This window comes from Betta splendens, chromosome 12 (assembly GCF_900634795.4).
Source record: "Betta splendens chromosome 12, fBetSpl5.4, whole genome shotgun sequence".
NCBI classification, from domain to species: Eukaryota; Metazoa; Chordata; class Actinopteri; order Anabantiformes; family Osphronemidae; genus Betta; species Betta splendens.
Window position 1 is genome coordinate 5,138,091 of NC_040892.2, and position 14,770 is coordinate 5,152,860.

The following is a 14,770-nucleotide window of genomic DNA, read 5'->3' on the forward strand; positions in this document are numbered from 1 at the left end:
AGACTGCTTCTGTTATTCAGTTACACAAATACGAAAAGGAGTAATTTTGTGCTGTACGCAATAAATGCACCCATTATTTTTGTTTGTTTTATTATCACAGAAGCACAACAGGTACCACTATGCAGGTGAACTATAATGGAAAACATTAATTGGAATGCAAAAACCAAAAAGAAATAAAAACCAATTATAATAGCATCTCAGAAAAACTCAGAACAAAACACTACAATATTGTTAGATGTACATGGCAGTAAGGAGCAAAAGCACTTTGGATTTTTCACTCCATCCTTAACTTCAAACACACAATTGATCACATTCATCTCTTCACCCCACATTTAAACAAAGTCACTATGAAGTACCAATTATAGGGGTGGATGCTCAAGGGTAACATTTCAAAAATCCTAATGCTTTTAAGGAGGATGGAGCTATGAAGTCAAAACTGGTTGTATGGAAATGTATAGCTAGATAGATAAATAAAAATGTAGAACAAAGATGTCGTTTAGCCAATCAAAAGAAAACTGGAGTACCAGAGCATAAACCTGATGACTTGTTGTACATTCAAGAAATGAATAATCTTCCCCCTTAATCGTAACGTAATAGTAAAATAAAAGCAGGTGATGACTGGAAATTTGTATGAGGACTGTCATCAATACACTAATCGACTGAATGGTTAATGTCGCTATGGCTGATTCAAAGCCTGGAAAACAAAGGGTTCCCTCTTGTTGGGTGCCAACATCAATTTATCAGTATAACAAAACACAAAATAGATGAATAAAACAAGATCACAAAAAGCATTGGGAAAAATGAATAGTTGCATACACTGAGCTACTGCTGAGAGTTTAACACGGGGTTGAATATATGTGTAAGCTAGGGCAGGATGGGCAAACGGAATGGGTTGGAAAAGGAGAGATGCTGGGGTGGAGGGGCTGTCCAGGAGGCTACTCCTCGTCCGAGGAGTCCCTGTCAAAATTGTAGGCCATGAAGAAAACGTCGGGTCGAGGTGGGACAAGGGCATGGCCCGGTTTCACAATCTCAAAGCCCAGGAAACTGAAGGTACGCACCAACTTAGCTGGAGGAAAATTATGAAAACATGTTAATATTCCAGGAATTTAACAAGACAGGCAGCTGTTTCTGTATTATGAAAGATGTCTAAATCCCCTGAATTTTAAAAAGGTGCTTTGGAAAATGGCTATTAGCACATACCACGATCCTCTCGGTTCTTGTAAAAGCAGACAAACACGCTAATGACTTTCAGGTGTTCTTCAGCAAATTCCAGGAGAGCTGCAAAACTGGAGGTAGAAAGGGAAAACAAGTTTGACATGCAGACACTACCAACAATATGCTTTACTTCTCTCTATCAATCTGAGCCAATCTTACATTTTATAATTAAACTAAAACCTGGAATTAATCAAAGATTAATCATCTGCAGGCTTTTAGGATCAGACACCTTAAAATATAACCTCCATGTACAATCTATCCTCACCTCTCCTTACTGCCTTCAGGAAGCGGGTCAAGAGGTATCTCCACATACAGGGCACTGCTGCTTAAAACAGCATCCCACTGTATGGTCCTGCTAACAGTGGGCCGATGCTGGAAGTGGAGTATCCCAGGGCGACCATTCCCCGCTGGCTCCTCCGTTACAGTCAACTTTCGATCCTGAAAACAAGAGGGTAATGTTTATACGCGAAACATAAAAAATTTTCCAAAAAAAAAAGTGTACAGTATGGCTGACTGAATCTGAATAACGATCTGCCTTTCAATACTGTGTAAACACACATCACATGACAGGAAATGTCTACTGTCAAACAGTTCCTGTTCTTGACACAGCCTCAACATCTATATTATGCCTCCTGACTTTGCAGACTTACTGAGTAGAACGGCTGAGCTGAAGGAGTGTGATCCCGTGTGCCATTCCCTCGCCCACCTGGGATCTTCAGGGGTGGGAGAGGGGCATCAGGAGCACCACAGAGGCCCTGGGCCGCGGGTACTACTACAGTGCAGGGACAGACTACAGGGAGAGGAGACGCAGTTAGATCATGCTTTGAAGAAATGGCCTTGGACTTCATACAAATACTTAAAACCTTGTCACTGTGGGCCAAGAAAAACTGCATTAAGATCACATTATGCAACACAGTACATTTACAGTACCCTCCAAAGACAGTGCTCAATAATAAAAGATTAACCTATGGCCCTAACCAGGCAGCATTACACTAGTTATACTCTACACCATAGAATTTACAGACTAACTGACATAAAAGTAATACACATAATTCCTGAAAAGGAAAATATTCATTTGTGACTAAACGCAAGATTATTCAGTGCTGCTTACTAAATAACCTCTTGTGTCATCGATAACTTACAACAAAAGCAGAAGCATCTACTATGTGCATTGTTTTAAAGATGCGTCAAGTCGGGTTACTCCCTTTAGATTACTTCGTCAAAATAAGAAATTGTGTTTAAAGCGCTGTAACAGGAAGTGTGCAGGCGGAGGCAACCAGTCTAAAATATTTACTGCTTAAATCACAAATCCACTCTCCACTTCTGATGTGAAAAGTTTAGTCCGCTTACAATTTTGTGTAAATAACAAATAGTTAAATTTCTGTTTATTTGCCAGTTTATATTGCTGTGCATTCCAAATTTAAAAAAAAAAAAAAACACAGCAAATAGTTTCACTGGATTCTTATTTAGGTGGGAACCAACTCACAACATCCACCGCTGTCTAGCGTGTCATTTTTAGAATAAAAAAAGTATAAAAATATGAACGTACAAAAAATAATATGCAGATAGAGAGGAACAAGAGATCCTAGAAATGTAATTCGTTTATGTGCCACTACGAGGCCCTGCGCATGTTCCTCAAACGCGGAAGTCTGCACGTCTTTAAAACGACAAACAGACCTGAGACAGTCGTTTTCCGTGTCTTTAGTGATTTTGTTTTCTCGTTTTCTTGTATCACAGACTATACTAACTTAAAATAATAACCATCGCTGACACAACACTGGAGTTAAACGCATTAAAACCTTGACGCTAAGGGGTTAGCTAGTGAGCTAGAATGACGTAACACAAGTTCGACACACTTCGTATTTAGCTTGTTAGCTTCTCGAGCTGTCACACAGGACAGCGAGTGGACGCGTATCATTATGACATGAAATTGTAAAAATATAAAGTTGTGACCACATGTTTCTCAAAATAAAACGCCAAGACATCTGTTACTTCAGCTGAACGGTATTAAATACGTTTCACTTCCTCTTATCTGTGGCTAGCTACACTTACTTAGCCACCCCTCCCCCACATGACAATTAGCAGTTAGCTAGGCAGAATTTTATTTACTTACTTCCCAATCATGTCACAGATACCACTACTTAAGTCCGCCATGGTCGTGATAGACTGCTGCTTTCCTTCTTTCTCGCGAGCAAAACAATGACTGTTGAGGATCCGCTGGAGGTTGGATTTTACCATCCGGCCTCGGGTAGAGACACGATGGGCTGACTGCTCTCCGCTCTGATCTGCAGGATAGTGAACGGTCTAAGCGCTGGAAACCGACAGTTAAAATAAAAGTGAAGCTGCAAGCATTAATGGGAGCCGACTTCCGGTGTGACTTCAAAATAAAACGTATAGTGTAATTTTATTACATAACATTGTAAACAAAGACTTAAAGGACAGGAACGCAGTAGAAAACAATATATGGGAAGACCTTAAATTTAGATTGCTGCTACTGTTAAGTTAAAAAAAGGCAATAATTCAAAGAAGCCTACAAACTTGTATGTGCACATTCGCTTTGATCACTGTGGTAATAAAGTCCAGATGTACACAAATAAACAGGACGTTTACGTTGAACGGTACCGGAAATATCTAACGTGAGCGTATGTGTAGCGTTACAACCTGCTAACTAGCCAATGCTAAGGTGGCCTTGATGAGAAACGCTAAGATGCTTAGAAACATGAACGTAACTTCAAGAAACTGGTCTGACACTGGTTTATGGCCGCAGTTGATATATCAGAAAATAACACAAAAGCAAAACCGCCTCTAAAATAGATTTTAACCCTTTGTTAATGTGATATTAATATCAATATAAACGTAATGTGGCTCATAAAACCATTAGCCTCCGTTATGCTAACTCGCTACCGCTGGTTGGATGTGTTTACATGAGGGCGTCTAATGGAAAAGTACCAAGACCAGAGAAAAGCGTAGCACAACCACAAAAAAGACAATCTGTTCTACTTTGTCCCATCGTCTCTTGAATTTAATTAAGTTCGACAATTACTCATTTAAACATTTATATTGTATACAAATTATATTATATTAAGAAATTCCAATAAATTAAAATATACTTTTGTACTTTACCTGAAAAATATAATATGCTTTTTACTCTACCTAAAATGTAATGGTCATGGCCACAGGTATAAGCATAATCAATTAAAAAGTGAAATTGTTTATTTGGTCTTGACTTAAAATTTTTTGTACCGTAACAAGTAAAATCTCCGACTTCTTTGTACATGGGAGGACTCTGATTTAACGATTCTTACTTTATTTACTTACTTTAAGAAAGGCACAATAAAATTAAAAAAATCATAACCTTCAGGACTTCCGCATTTTCCTCCACATGATGGCGACAACGACACAGTTCTCAGCACCCAACACGTTATAAATGAGTTACAACCAATCATTTACTAATGGCACTATCCTATTGTTTTAGTGCAAAATCCTACGTTTTCACAGTGAATCTGTTAATCGCGTAAATACAAAATAAAAAAAATCTATAAATGACTTTATAAATGAACGACCATCAGTCTGATGCATTTTGTTATTATAGCCGGAACTAACAGCAAAGACAACGCCAAAAGGTTACTGACACACTAATAATTTCCAAAGAAATGTTAACCCTAATGTTTGCTCTGAATAGTGTCTTTATGCTAAGCTAACCAGCTGTTAGCAAAAGCTTTAACCGTTTTTGTGAAAGTGGTCATTCGTGTCTTTCTGGGCAGAATTATATTAATCTATATAGAGTTTTTAAAATGGGGACAAATTACAACCTATTAATAATTATTAAATAATAATAAATAAAATATCCATTTGATTATTAGAAAGTTGAAGTTTGCTCTTCTCCTCTGCCGCCCTTCTTTCCAATTTTGTCCCTCAACGAGACCCTTCGTTTTTCCGGCAATGAAAAAAAAAGCAACGCCTTCTGAAACGTCGCCTGCAGCTGATGGATCAGTGGCTCAGAAATGGAGAGCGACAACACTGTAAGGAGACTCAAAGCCTTCGGGACACACAAGTACGTCGCGCAGGAAAACGACGGTTCCCGGCACCGCTGCGGCAATAACGGATACAGCGGTGACCCGAAGAGGAAGCCCGAAGTGAGCCTGTACTTGCTGCGAGAAGGGCTCGCAGCCTGTCTGGTCGCCGTGTTTATTCTGGTGCTCTGGGGACTTGTTCACTTGTCGTTACGGCAGCTCGTCGTTGGAAAGACGAGCGGCGAGTTCGACGCAGCGAGGGCCAGGTGAGTTCCGTCTCTGCCCGTTGTAACCGTCACTTGCCGCGACTGTTTGTGTTGACTAACGGTCTTGCAACAGCAGCATTCCGGCTAACCTTTGCTCCAGTTTGGCATCAGAACCCCCCCCCCCCGGTACCAACCGCTACCGGGTGTTTGTTTGGCGTCACCTTCACTTCCAAAGTAACCGACAACAAACCTGCAACGTTTATCTCGGAGCGTCTCAATTAGAAAGACTGTCACACTGTCCTTTCTTAACACTCTCTACTCAGCAACTTCAGTGCGTAATAATATGGTAACGTAAAGTTACTAACAGATGAGAAGCTTCTGTGATTATACAAACGACATCAGCACTTTATAGGAAATGCACATACGACACCTTTTCAGTTCTTGTTTCAGAAGAAGACGAGGTCAGCAAAGCTTTATAAAGTGCTGGAAAAGGGGATTTGCCATAGTTTGGTCGCTTACGCCATCAATGAATCAGACATGCTGCTTTTAAACAGATCAGGGCCCTGAGCAACACAATCATGTTTCACAAGTCCAGATTTGTCTTAGATTCTATTTGGACATAATAAAAACGTCAAAGCAAGTTGGACGTCTAGAGCGAAATACTTTTTTTTTTGTTCGTAACAATGCTCCACCCACGTTTTGGGCAAAGGACTCACACAAACAGTGAATGTTGTCAGTCACAACACAACCACCAGTCGCTATCAGACACATGTGAAAACAAGTCCTTTGTGCATATTTCTATTGTAATATTTTACCAATGAGCTAATTATAATTGAAATCCTGTCGTCTAGACAACACTTGGAGCACATCACCAGCGTCGGCCCCCGGCCTGTGGGCAGCCAGGAGAATGAAGTCCTCACTGTGGGTTATTTGTTGGAGCAGATCGAGAACATCCGGGCTGAATCCGCAGCGGGCCTTCACCAGCTCACAGTCGACGTGCAGCGCCCCACCGGCTCCTTCTCCATCGACTTCCTCGGAGGCTTCACCAGCTTCTATGACCGCGTCACCAACGTCGCTGTCAGGCTCGAGCCCAAGGGCGGCGCACAGCACCTGATGCTGGCTAACTGTCACTTTGACACCGTGGCCAACAGCCCAGGTAAAAACCCACTCATATGTCTGGTCTGCTTATGTGTGTACTTTCAAGCAGTAGAGCAGGTTTCCAACGTGCATGTTTTGTGTGGATTGGACCCTCATTTCTATCCACAGTGATATGACCTCAACATAGATTTTATGTGCATTACTGCAAACAATCTACAACATTTGTGTCCTGAATAACTCTTTGTAAATGATTACAAGGATCCCATTGTGCTTTAAAAGGAAGCTGCTTAGAGGGAGGGGGGGGGGGCATATTCAGACTGCACAGTAATAACTGTGACTGTTAGTATGTGTAAGAACCATGTCTTGTTTAAATTTAAGAGGCATATGTAATTGCACTCATATATATGTTGCTCCACTTTAAAAAGTGATTCAGGAGTTGTTGAACAGTGACAAACGCTTTTATGTCCATGTACGTTGTGTGTGTAGGTCAGTACGGGGAACTTAAGTTCTAGAACCTGTACAAAAGCTAAAACATGCATCGATGAAATGAATGGATCGATTTGTAATTTCCTTATTCACCTCCTACAGATTTTTTTAAAGGAAAGGGATTAAAATGTAGCTGACATTAGTGGAATGGAAACGTTGTCCCCAGAAAGCTGCAGCACATGATGTCTCAGTGTGTCTGTCTGATCTTTCACTCCTTCAGCATTTATTCTCAGTAAATTGAGTTTCTCACCACTAACCTGTCTAATCTTTCTGCATCACATGCCTTGTTCACGTGCTCCGGCCTCCTCACTACTGCCCCTGGTTTCACTTTGCTCTTACCTCATACAAGCAGGGGAATTTTTTCAGTTGCCTATAATAATAGTTAAAGTTTAGCCAGATACGAATATGGGAAGACATCTGTGAGCTGTGATTGCTTCAGGTGCCAGTGACGACGCAGTGAGCTGTGCGGTGATGCTGGAGGTTCTCCACTCTTTGGCCAACCAGTCCACCCCCCTTCGCCATGGAGTCGTCTTTCTCTTTAACGGAGCGGAGGAAAATGTCCTGCAGGTAAAGTCAGGGCATAAACGGGGGCCATTGAACCTGGTGGATGAAACCGGATCGGTTTTACTAATAATTGCTTCGGTTTTCTTTTTCCCATCAGGCCAGTCATGGTTTCATTACCCAGCATCCCTGGGCCAAGCAGGTGCGAGCCTTCATTAACTTGGAGGCTGCGGGCGTCGGGGGAAAGGAGGTTGTTTTCCAGACAGGTGCCGTCACATTTGTCTTTCATAAACTGCCTGCAGCCTGCTCTGGGTGTTTGATTTGCATATGTTTACTTTTCCTGTAAATCTTATGAATTAAGCAAACAATTTTATCTTTTAGATCGCTGTCAAGATACAGTATGTAAATTATTAACAGCCTGATTATAACAGTATAATTGTGGCTCCTGTAACAGGATTTATACATATATACAAAGGGCACATTGAACCCCAAAGATTTGTCTGTACAGCAGGACTTCTGTGTGACGACAATCCTAGACTGATTTACTATATAAACTGTTCTAGCAACTGTTCTGATTTAGCTGTTCTTTTCCCTCAGGTCCTGAAAACCCGTGGTTGGTCCAGGCCTACGTCCACGCAGCCAAACACCCCTTTGCTTCTGTGGTCGGCCAGGAGGTCTTCCAGAGCGGCATCATCCCCTCCGACACCGACTTCCGCATCTACAGGGATTTTGGCAACATCCCAGGTAAATAAAACCAGGCACTGGACAAAACGGTTGGTTTGAGTGTGTGACTGTGTTACATCACTGTGTGTATATTTGTGTTGAATTTACAGGAATTGATCTGGCCTTTATTGAAAACGGTTTTATCTACCATACTAAATACGACACTGCTGACAGGATCCTGACAGACTCAATACAGAGAGCAGGTACGGATGTTAACACACCCATGCAATTTAGTGTTGTGCTTATGTCAACTCTCATCTACTACTAGTGTTAATTCAGTATTTCCTAAACTATTTGTTTATCTGTGGAAGAAGACACAGACTCAACCACACTTTTTTATTCCTAAGAAATATATACATATACATACTGGCTACAGGCTCTCATCCCTGCACTCGTCCTCATTTACCTCATGCTTCTGTATAGCAGAATTATTTTGCTTAACTTAGCAGAGAACTTAGCCAGTCAGCACTAAAATCCTGAGACGATTGGCATCCTTTTTGTCCTCAGCAGCTACTGGACGTCTCTCGCTCTTCTGTGTCCATCAACTCCGGATGAAAAGCATGGATTATTAGTTAGAGAAAGTACGATTGCAATTGGAGGACGAAAGTGTATGTAGTCTGTGAAGGAAGCAGTTTTGACTGTAGCTTATGTGATGCAGATTCACTTTTGCTAAAAATAAATAGCCTGGATATGTTTGTAATGAATCGTAGCATAACAGTCGAGCAGGGCATCACACACAAGCAGATATTGTATGCTCGATTGTTTACTCTTTTGGACCTCAGTGAGGCAGAAGCGGAAGAACAATGGACATTTGTCTTCCCTGCATTTTTGAGTGTGTGTATGCGTGTGCAGTAAACTCAGCAGGCATCAATGCATCGGTGCCAGATTTCTCATCTGCATTCAGCATGCTCAGGCCTCTACATGCCCAGTAAACCTGTATTTTATTTATACATCAAAGCATTTGAGAGACTCCCAGACTCAACACACTGTAACAGACCTGCTTTTATTTGTACGCGTTGTGTTTGTGTGTGTAATTATTGTTGTGTCGTTCTTGTGCCTGTAAAAATCCCATCTGGGAATTGACATTAACTCAGTGTAGCCTGATCCTGCAGCTTAGATGAAGACACTGACTCATCATTAAACTCTTCATGCGTGATGAGTCGGCTCAATAAAGGATAATCCTCTTTTTGTCGTATCATAAAGAAGTTATCTGTCAGTCCTGTCCTTTCCTCCCTCTGAATGTGGGCTACGATTGTGAATACTGTTCAGCAAGGATCGTCATCATATCACAGCCTTATATCTCACCCACACTCTCCTAGGCGACAACATCCTCGCCGTCTTGAAGCACCTGGTGATGTCAGACAAATTGGCCGATTCCTCCGAGTATCGCCACGGCAACATGGTCTTCTTTGACCTGCTAGGAGTAGTTGTGGTTGCATACCCAGCTCGTGTCGGCACCATCCTCAACTACATAGTAGCCGCAGCCACCTTCCTGTATTTGGCCAAGAAAGCCTCGCTGCCTGGCAACGGAGGTGGGTGACGGGTGGTGGAGCCCTTAGAGTGGCCCTGCGAAGGGCGCCGGTCCTCATGTCCTCGTCTCCCTGTTCCTCAGGCGGGCGCTACGTCCGGGATCTGGCCTGTGCCACGGGCGTGGCGGTTCTGAGCTGGTTCATCACCCTGCTGTCGGTGCTGATCGTCGCGCTCTTCGTCACGCTGCTGGGCCGCTCCATGTTCTGGTACAACCACTTCTACGCTTCCATCTGCCTCTACGGGACTGCAGCCACCGGCAAGATGATCCTCATCCACACCCTGGCCAAGAACCTTTACTACGGGGTGAGCCAGTCTTTATTACACACAGACACAGTGTATAACACCTTACTGGGAATACTGGAATGATGCCTTAATGGAAAACACAGCTTCTGTCTTAATATCAGCTATCCTTTAAGACAAGTGACAGAGTGAGGAAGTTATATAAATAAGAAGTGAATAATCGAATCGAAGAGCTCGATTTCGATTAATATCTTGAAGGATAATAAAGATTTTGCCTTTTGTTGCGCGCTCACGCTTGCTGTTATTGCTTAATTCAGATTAAATGACTCCGAACTCATTTCCTCATTGCTTATCTGTTGATTCTTGGAGGCTAAGAAACGTCCACTGAATACAGACACTCACCCCGTTCATGGCGCACAGGTCCGTTTACTTCATGTTTACACAGGAGCAGCTCTTTGTGGATGTGATTATAAAGGTGACATTCACCTGTCAGCCAAGTGCACAATTATTAACTTAACTGAATTACTTTGTGCAGAGAACCAGTTGATCCGGCTCACTTTTGTTTTTGATGGTTACTACAGGGGTAGAAGCACCTTGAGGTGTCAGATGTTATCGGCGATTAACATATAGGAAACACAAAGGTCAGTTGGAGGTTAAAACAATAACATGAGGTTGATTATCAGATCATTATCAACATTATGAAAAAGCACCAAACTTTGTCCCAGACTAAAATCAAACCCTCTATATTTGCTTGCTAATTATTTCTGGCCCGTCTACATATAAATCTTTGGCTTTGGAACGGTTTCATGCAGTAGCTCTGAGTTTCGGTTTCAGGATTCATCAGTCGTAGTATGAAGTTCCCACAGCAAGAACAGGCTAATTTCACATCCTATTACGGATGCTTTATTCCTATTTAGTCTATTTAGTCAGCACAGTGCACATGCAGATAGAAGAAAACACACACATTGTTGATGATGAATGTGCATTTCGTCACCAAACACTTCACAACCTTCCTGCCTGTCACGTTCCACAGTTCGGTTGGACGCGGACACAGAATAAGAAGGAAGTGTGTTTCCACAGGGTGTTCGTCTGGTGGAGCTGGGCGAGCTCTACTTCGACGTGAGCCTGCTGCTGTGGTGCTGCAGCTTGGTGTGGCTGACCCAGCAGGGCCTGTGCTCGGCCTACGTTCCCATGCTGATGGTGGCCTTCCCTCTGGCCACCAGGCTGCTGCTGACTAAGGAGTTCAAACACAGAGGTAAGAGGCATATTATTAATCATTAGGCAGCAGCCAGTTAACACAGCGACCCAAATATGAATAATCACCTCGCCTCGTCCTCGCCAGGAGCATCGGTGAAGTACAGCGTGTTCTACCTGCTGGGCCTGGCGTTGCCGTACGTTCACTTCATGTTCCTCATCTGGGTCGTATTTGAGATCTTCACGCCCATAATGGGTCGCAGCGGCACAGAGATCCCACCCGAGGTGGTGCTGGCCTCTCTCATCACCCTGGCAACCATCTTCCTCTCCTCCTTCTTTGTGAGTGTCCCGACATTATGTACAATAGGCTGTCGTCTGCTCCAGCTCAGGTAATACGTATGTTGTGTTCTGCCTCAGCTGCATTTCATCTACCTGGTGCGGAGCACTAAGTGGATCCTGGCTGGCCTGGGCTCCGCCTTCGTGATCATGTTCCTCTTGATTTCGTGCGGCCAGTTCTTCCCTTACTCGGGCAGTGCAGACAGCCCGCGGCCCAAACGGGTCTTCCTGCAGGTACAGACGCACACGAACACGCAGGTTTGTCCCTCGGTGGGCGGGATTCGCTCATTTCACTCGGTGTCGCCTCCACAAAGCACACAACCAGGACCTTCCACAACCTCGAGGGACGGGTGGAAAGCCGGGACTCGGGTCTTTGGATCAACAGCTTCGACTACACGGCCATGCAGCACGTCACGCCCATCGTCCCCGAGCTCAACGACAGCGTTCGCACCCAGTGCCGGGAGGACCACCCCTTCTGTGGCTTCCCCTGGTTCCTGCCAGTCAAGTTTCTCAGCAAGTAAGTATCCGCATCTTCGTCACCTTTTGACTTTTTAGACTCTCTGTTTTTCCTTATCTCGAATATTTTCATGTATTTTCAGGAAGAACTGGTATCTTCCTGCACCCGAAGTGTCCCCCAGCTCCCCGGTGGAGTTCAACCTGCTGTCCAAAGAGGAGACCACCTGGGGGACCATCAAGATGACCTTTAGTGTGAAAGGTCGGGGACATTATGTGTCTGTTAATACAAACCCTTGCTACCTGGCTGAACTAGCCTGAGCATTTATGCTGTATTCTGTCCTCCATTCCCCTGCAGGACCTAGCCACATGTCCTTGTACCTGATGCCTCACCGTGGAGCAAGCCTCTCCACGTGGTCCTTCGGCGATGGGAGGCCTCAGTTTGACCTGAGTGGAGAATACTTTATCTTTTATTCCCACGGTCTTGATGCCCCGACGTGGACCTTCTGGTTCGAAATACAGGTACTCTGAGTAACTGACTTTGTTTCAGAGGAGAGGGATTGTTCCTGTGCCTCACTGTGACTAGTTAAGCCCCTGCCACCGCCGTCTTTACATTCCTTACATTTCTGAATTCATGCCAGACTTTACCCCAGAGCTTTATTTCATTATGCCTGCAGGATATTAGCTCTCGCCAGAGAGAAGGTGGCCTGTGTTTCATGCATAGTGGTGCTGTCACATGAAAACTGCATTGACCCATTTTGTGACATGGTAAAACTGCGGGTTCCTTTTTTCTGTGACTCTCTTATTGTTTGTCTTCATGTCAGCCTCCAAGGGAACCGGACCCGTCGGGCCCTGAGGGGATGATCTCCGTCGCCATCTCCTCCCACTATTTCTTTGGAGAGGACCAGAGGACTGCTCAGCTGGAGGAGCTCCTCCACAGGTTCCCCACCTGGGCTTTTCCGTCCTTTTGGGTCAGCACCTATGACATGTACCGATACTGACGGCCGCACACGTCAGAGTCTGACGGCGAGCGCCACATGGCCACCAGGACCGTCCTAGGAGATGCTGCAGAGCGAGGGGGTGTCCTACCAGCCTTTTTCCACACAAACACGCACAAACACACGCTCACGCTCCCTCCTGGCCTGTAACACCCCATCACTGTGTCCGCAGGCCCAGTAGCTAAACGGGCCAGAGGTAAGCGCAGCGGCCCGAGGCATCAGCCACTACAAGCCTCATGTTCACTCATTGGTCAGAGCAACCAAGGTGTTAGGAATCATTATTTTTGTTCCTGTTGTGCCTTTGCATCGCTCACGTCACCTCCCTCTCCTCCTGCTGACTCCCCTTCCCGTTCCTCCCTCCCCCATGCTGCTGTAACCACTAACACCCTTCTCAGACTTCACTATGTGCACTGATGGACGTGTTTGGAAAACGGGGAACAATCGTTTTTTGTTTGACTCCTCCTCCGACTCTTAACTGGAAACGGTGACATGTTAAAAGTCACTTTTCATCAGCACGTAAGAAAATATCAGCAAACCAGTTAACTGTGAAACTCATTGTCATTCCTCTCAAACATCACTAGGTTATAGGCCCTAAATTAAAACAGCTGGCAAAAATCCAGATGTCATCGTGTTCTTGAAAAGGATTTCCTAAACATTTCACATTGCAGTTACTCTGACAGAAATATTCAAGTAACTGCTGCTAAAGCACTCATTTTTACATATACATGTCATTTTTAAATGAAGTTGATAATTATTTTGATTAATTTGCAAGCAATATGCATGAAAAATCAGTTTTAATACTAAAATCTTTTATTAGAACATTTCATTTATTAGAAAATAGGACGCTGTGTAGCTGCAGTTGAATCAAATAGAACATTTTAAGGCTGGTGGAAGCTGCTCTGTGCTCACGGTTAATAACGTTTTCCTTCAGCTTAGAGGCATGTAATAAAGTCAAATGATGCACTGGGTTCGGGTAACAGCTCATGAACTGTCGCCTGCTCTCTCTTCTCTTTTCATGAGCGTTGATCCTCTGTCACAAGTGTCAGAACCAGTATGAGCAGTCACTGTCAGCATCACCACTACCTCCCGTACTGGTCCAAACAACAACGAGCACACGTTGTTACTGCTCTGAAAAGACTGTTTTAAATGTTGAACAGCTCGGATCGTTTTCGCCGAGGGAAGACTCTCAGCCTGTTTAGTTGTGGTTTAAACACTATGGAGTGCCGCACCGTGCTGCGTTATGTAGCTGGAGAATCTGTTGGGAAGTATAAGCCTGAGTCTTGCTCAGCCTCCACTAGCAGCTGGCAGTGACACATCCACGCCCTATGTGTAAAACCCAATAGACAAAGCAGATATGGAGACTGAAAGTTAAGGTTCAAGCTACACTTCGTGAAAAGGGTTTCACTTTTCACTTTGATCGTACCACTTGTATGTTCATGTTTATGTATGTTTTCTCATTTTTATTTCTCGGACACGCTGGCTTAAAAATTGGGAATAAAACTTGACTGTGATTCTTCATTGTTGTTGCTCTTGTCCAGGCAAGTGTGGTAAATGACGTGATTCTTTTACATCTTACGCTGATACAAACCACGCGGGTATCGCGGTTATCACCTTCAACAGGAAGTTGAAGCTGAAGCTGTTCTTTGGTAACTAATCTAGAGAGTGATGCATATCAGGGACAATGTGAAATGCATTTCTGTGATAGTGTTTGAATGTGGTTGCAGAATAAACAGGAAGAGGTGATTACTGTAAATCACAAGTATTTCGCTGGTTTTAC

At 43.8% G+C, this 14,770-nt stretch overlaps 2 protein-coding genes across 2 annotated transcripts; one reads left to right on the plus strand and one right to left on the minus strand.

Moving 5' to 3' along the window:
• Nucleotides 1-73: 73 nt before the first annotated feature.
• On the minus strand, nucleotides 74-3,524 carry oaz1b (ornithine decarboxylase antizyme 1b). The gene is given in 6 exon segments (XM_029169589.3): nucleotides 74-1,066; nucleotides 1,201-1,286; nucleotides 1,481-1,653; nucleotides 1,866-1,952; nucleotides 1,954-2,005; nucleotides 3,329-3,524. Coding segments are annotated over 6 exon segments (654 nt in total). The 5' UTR covers nucleotides 3,454-3,524; the 3' UTR covers nucleotides 74-935.
• Nucleotides 3,525-5,138: 1,614 nt separating this feature from the next.
• On the plus strand, nucleotides 5,139-14,509 carry LOC114866630 (endoplasmic reticulum metallopeptidase 1). The gene is made up of 15 exons (XM_029168620.3): nucleotides 5,139-5,494; nucleotides 6,286-6,590; nucleotides 7,458-7,585; nucleotides 7,680-7,785; nucleotides 8,117-8,263; nucleotides 8,353-8,445; nucleotides 9,562-9,774; nucleotides 9,855-10,075; nucleotides 11,093-11,267; nucleotides 11,355-11,545; nucleotides 11,624-11,776; nucleotides 11,857-12,059; nucleotides 12,142-12,257; nucleotides 12,354-12,517; nucleotides 12,820-14,509. Exons 1-15 carry the CDS (start codon nucleotides 5,220-5,222, stop codon nucleotides 12,994-12,996), a joined length of 2,667 nt encoding a protein of 888 aa, XP_029024453.1. The 5' UTR covers nucleotides 5,139-5,219; the 3' UTR covers nucleotides 12,997-14,509.
• The last annotated feature ends 261 nt before the right edge of the window (nucleotides 14,510-14,770 follow it).

Excerpts from the sequence above, each read along its gene's own strand:
- LOC114866630 (XM_029168620.3), top strand. The coding sequence starts at position 5,220 with ATGGAGAGCGACAACACTGTAAGGAGACTCAAAGCCTTCGGGACACAC. Across the intron at positions 9,775-9,854 it reads CTCGCTGCCTGGCAACGGAG|GCGGGCGCTACGTCCGGGAT; the intron begins GTGGGTGACGGG and ends CCTGTTCCTCAG. Across the intron at positions 11,268-11,354 it reads TAAGGAGTTCAAACACAGAG|GAGCATCGGTGAAGTACAGC; the intron begins GTAAGAGGCATA and ends CGTCCTCGCCAG.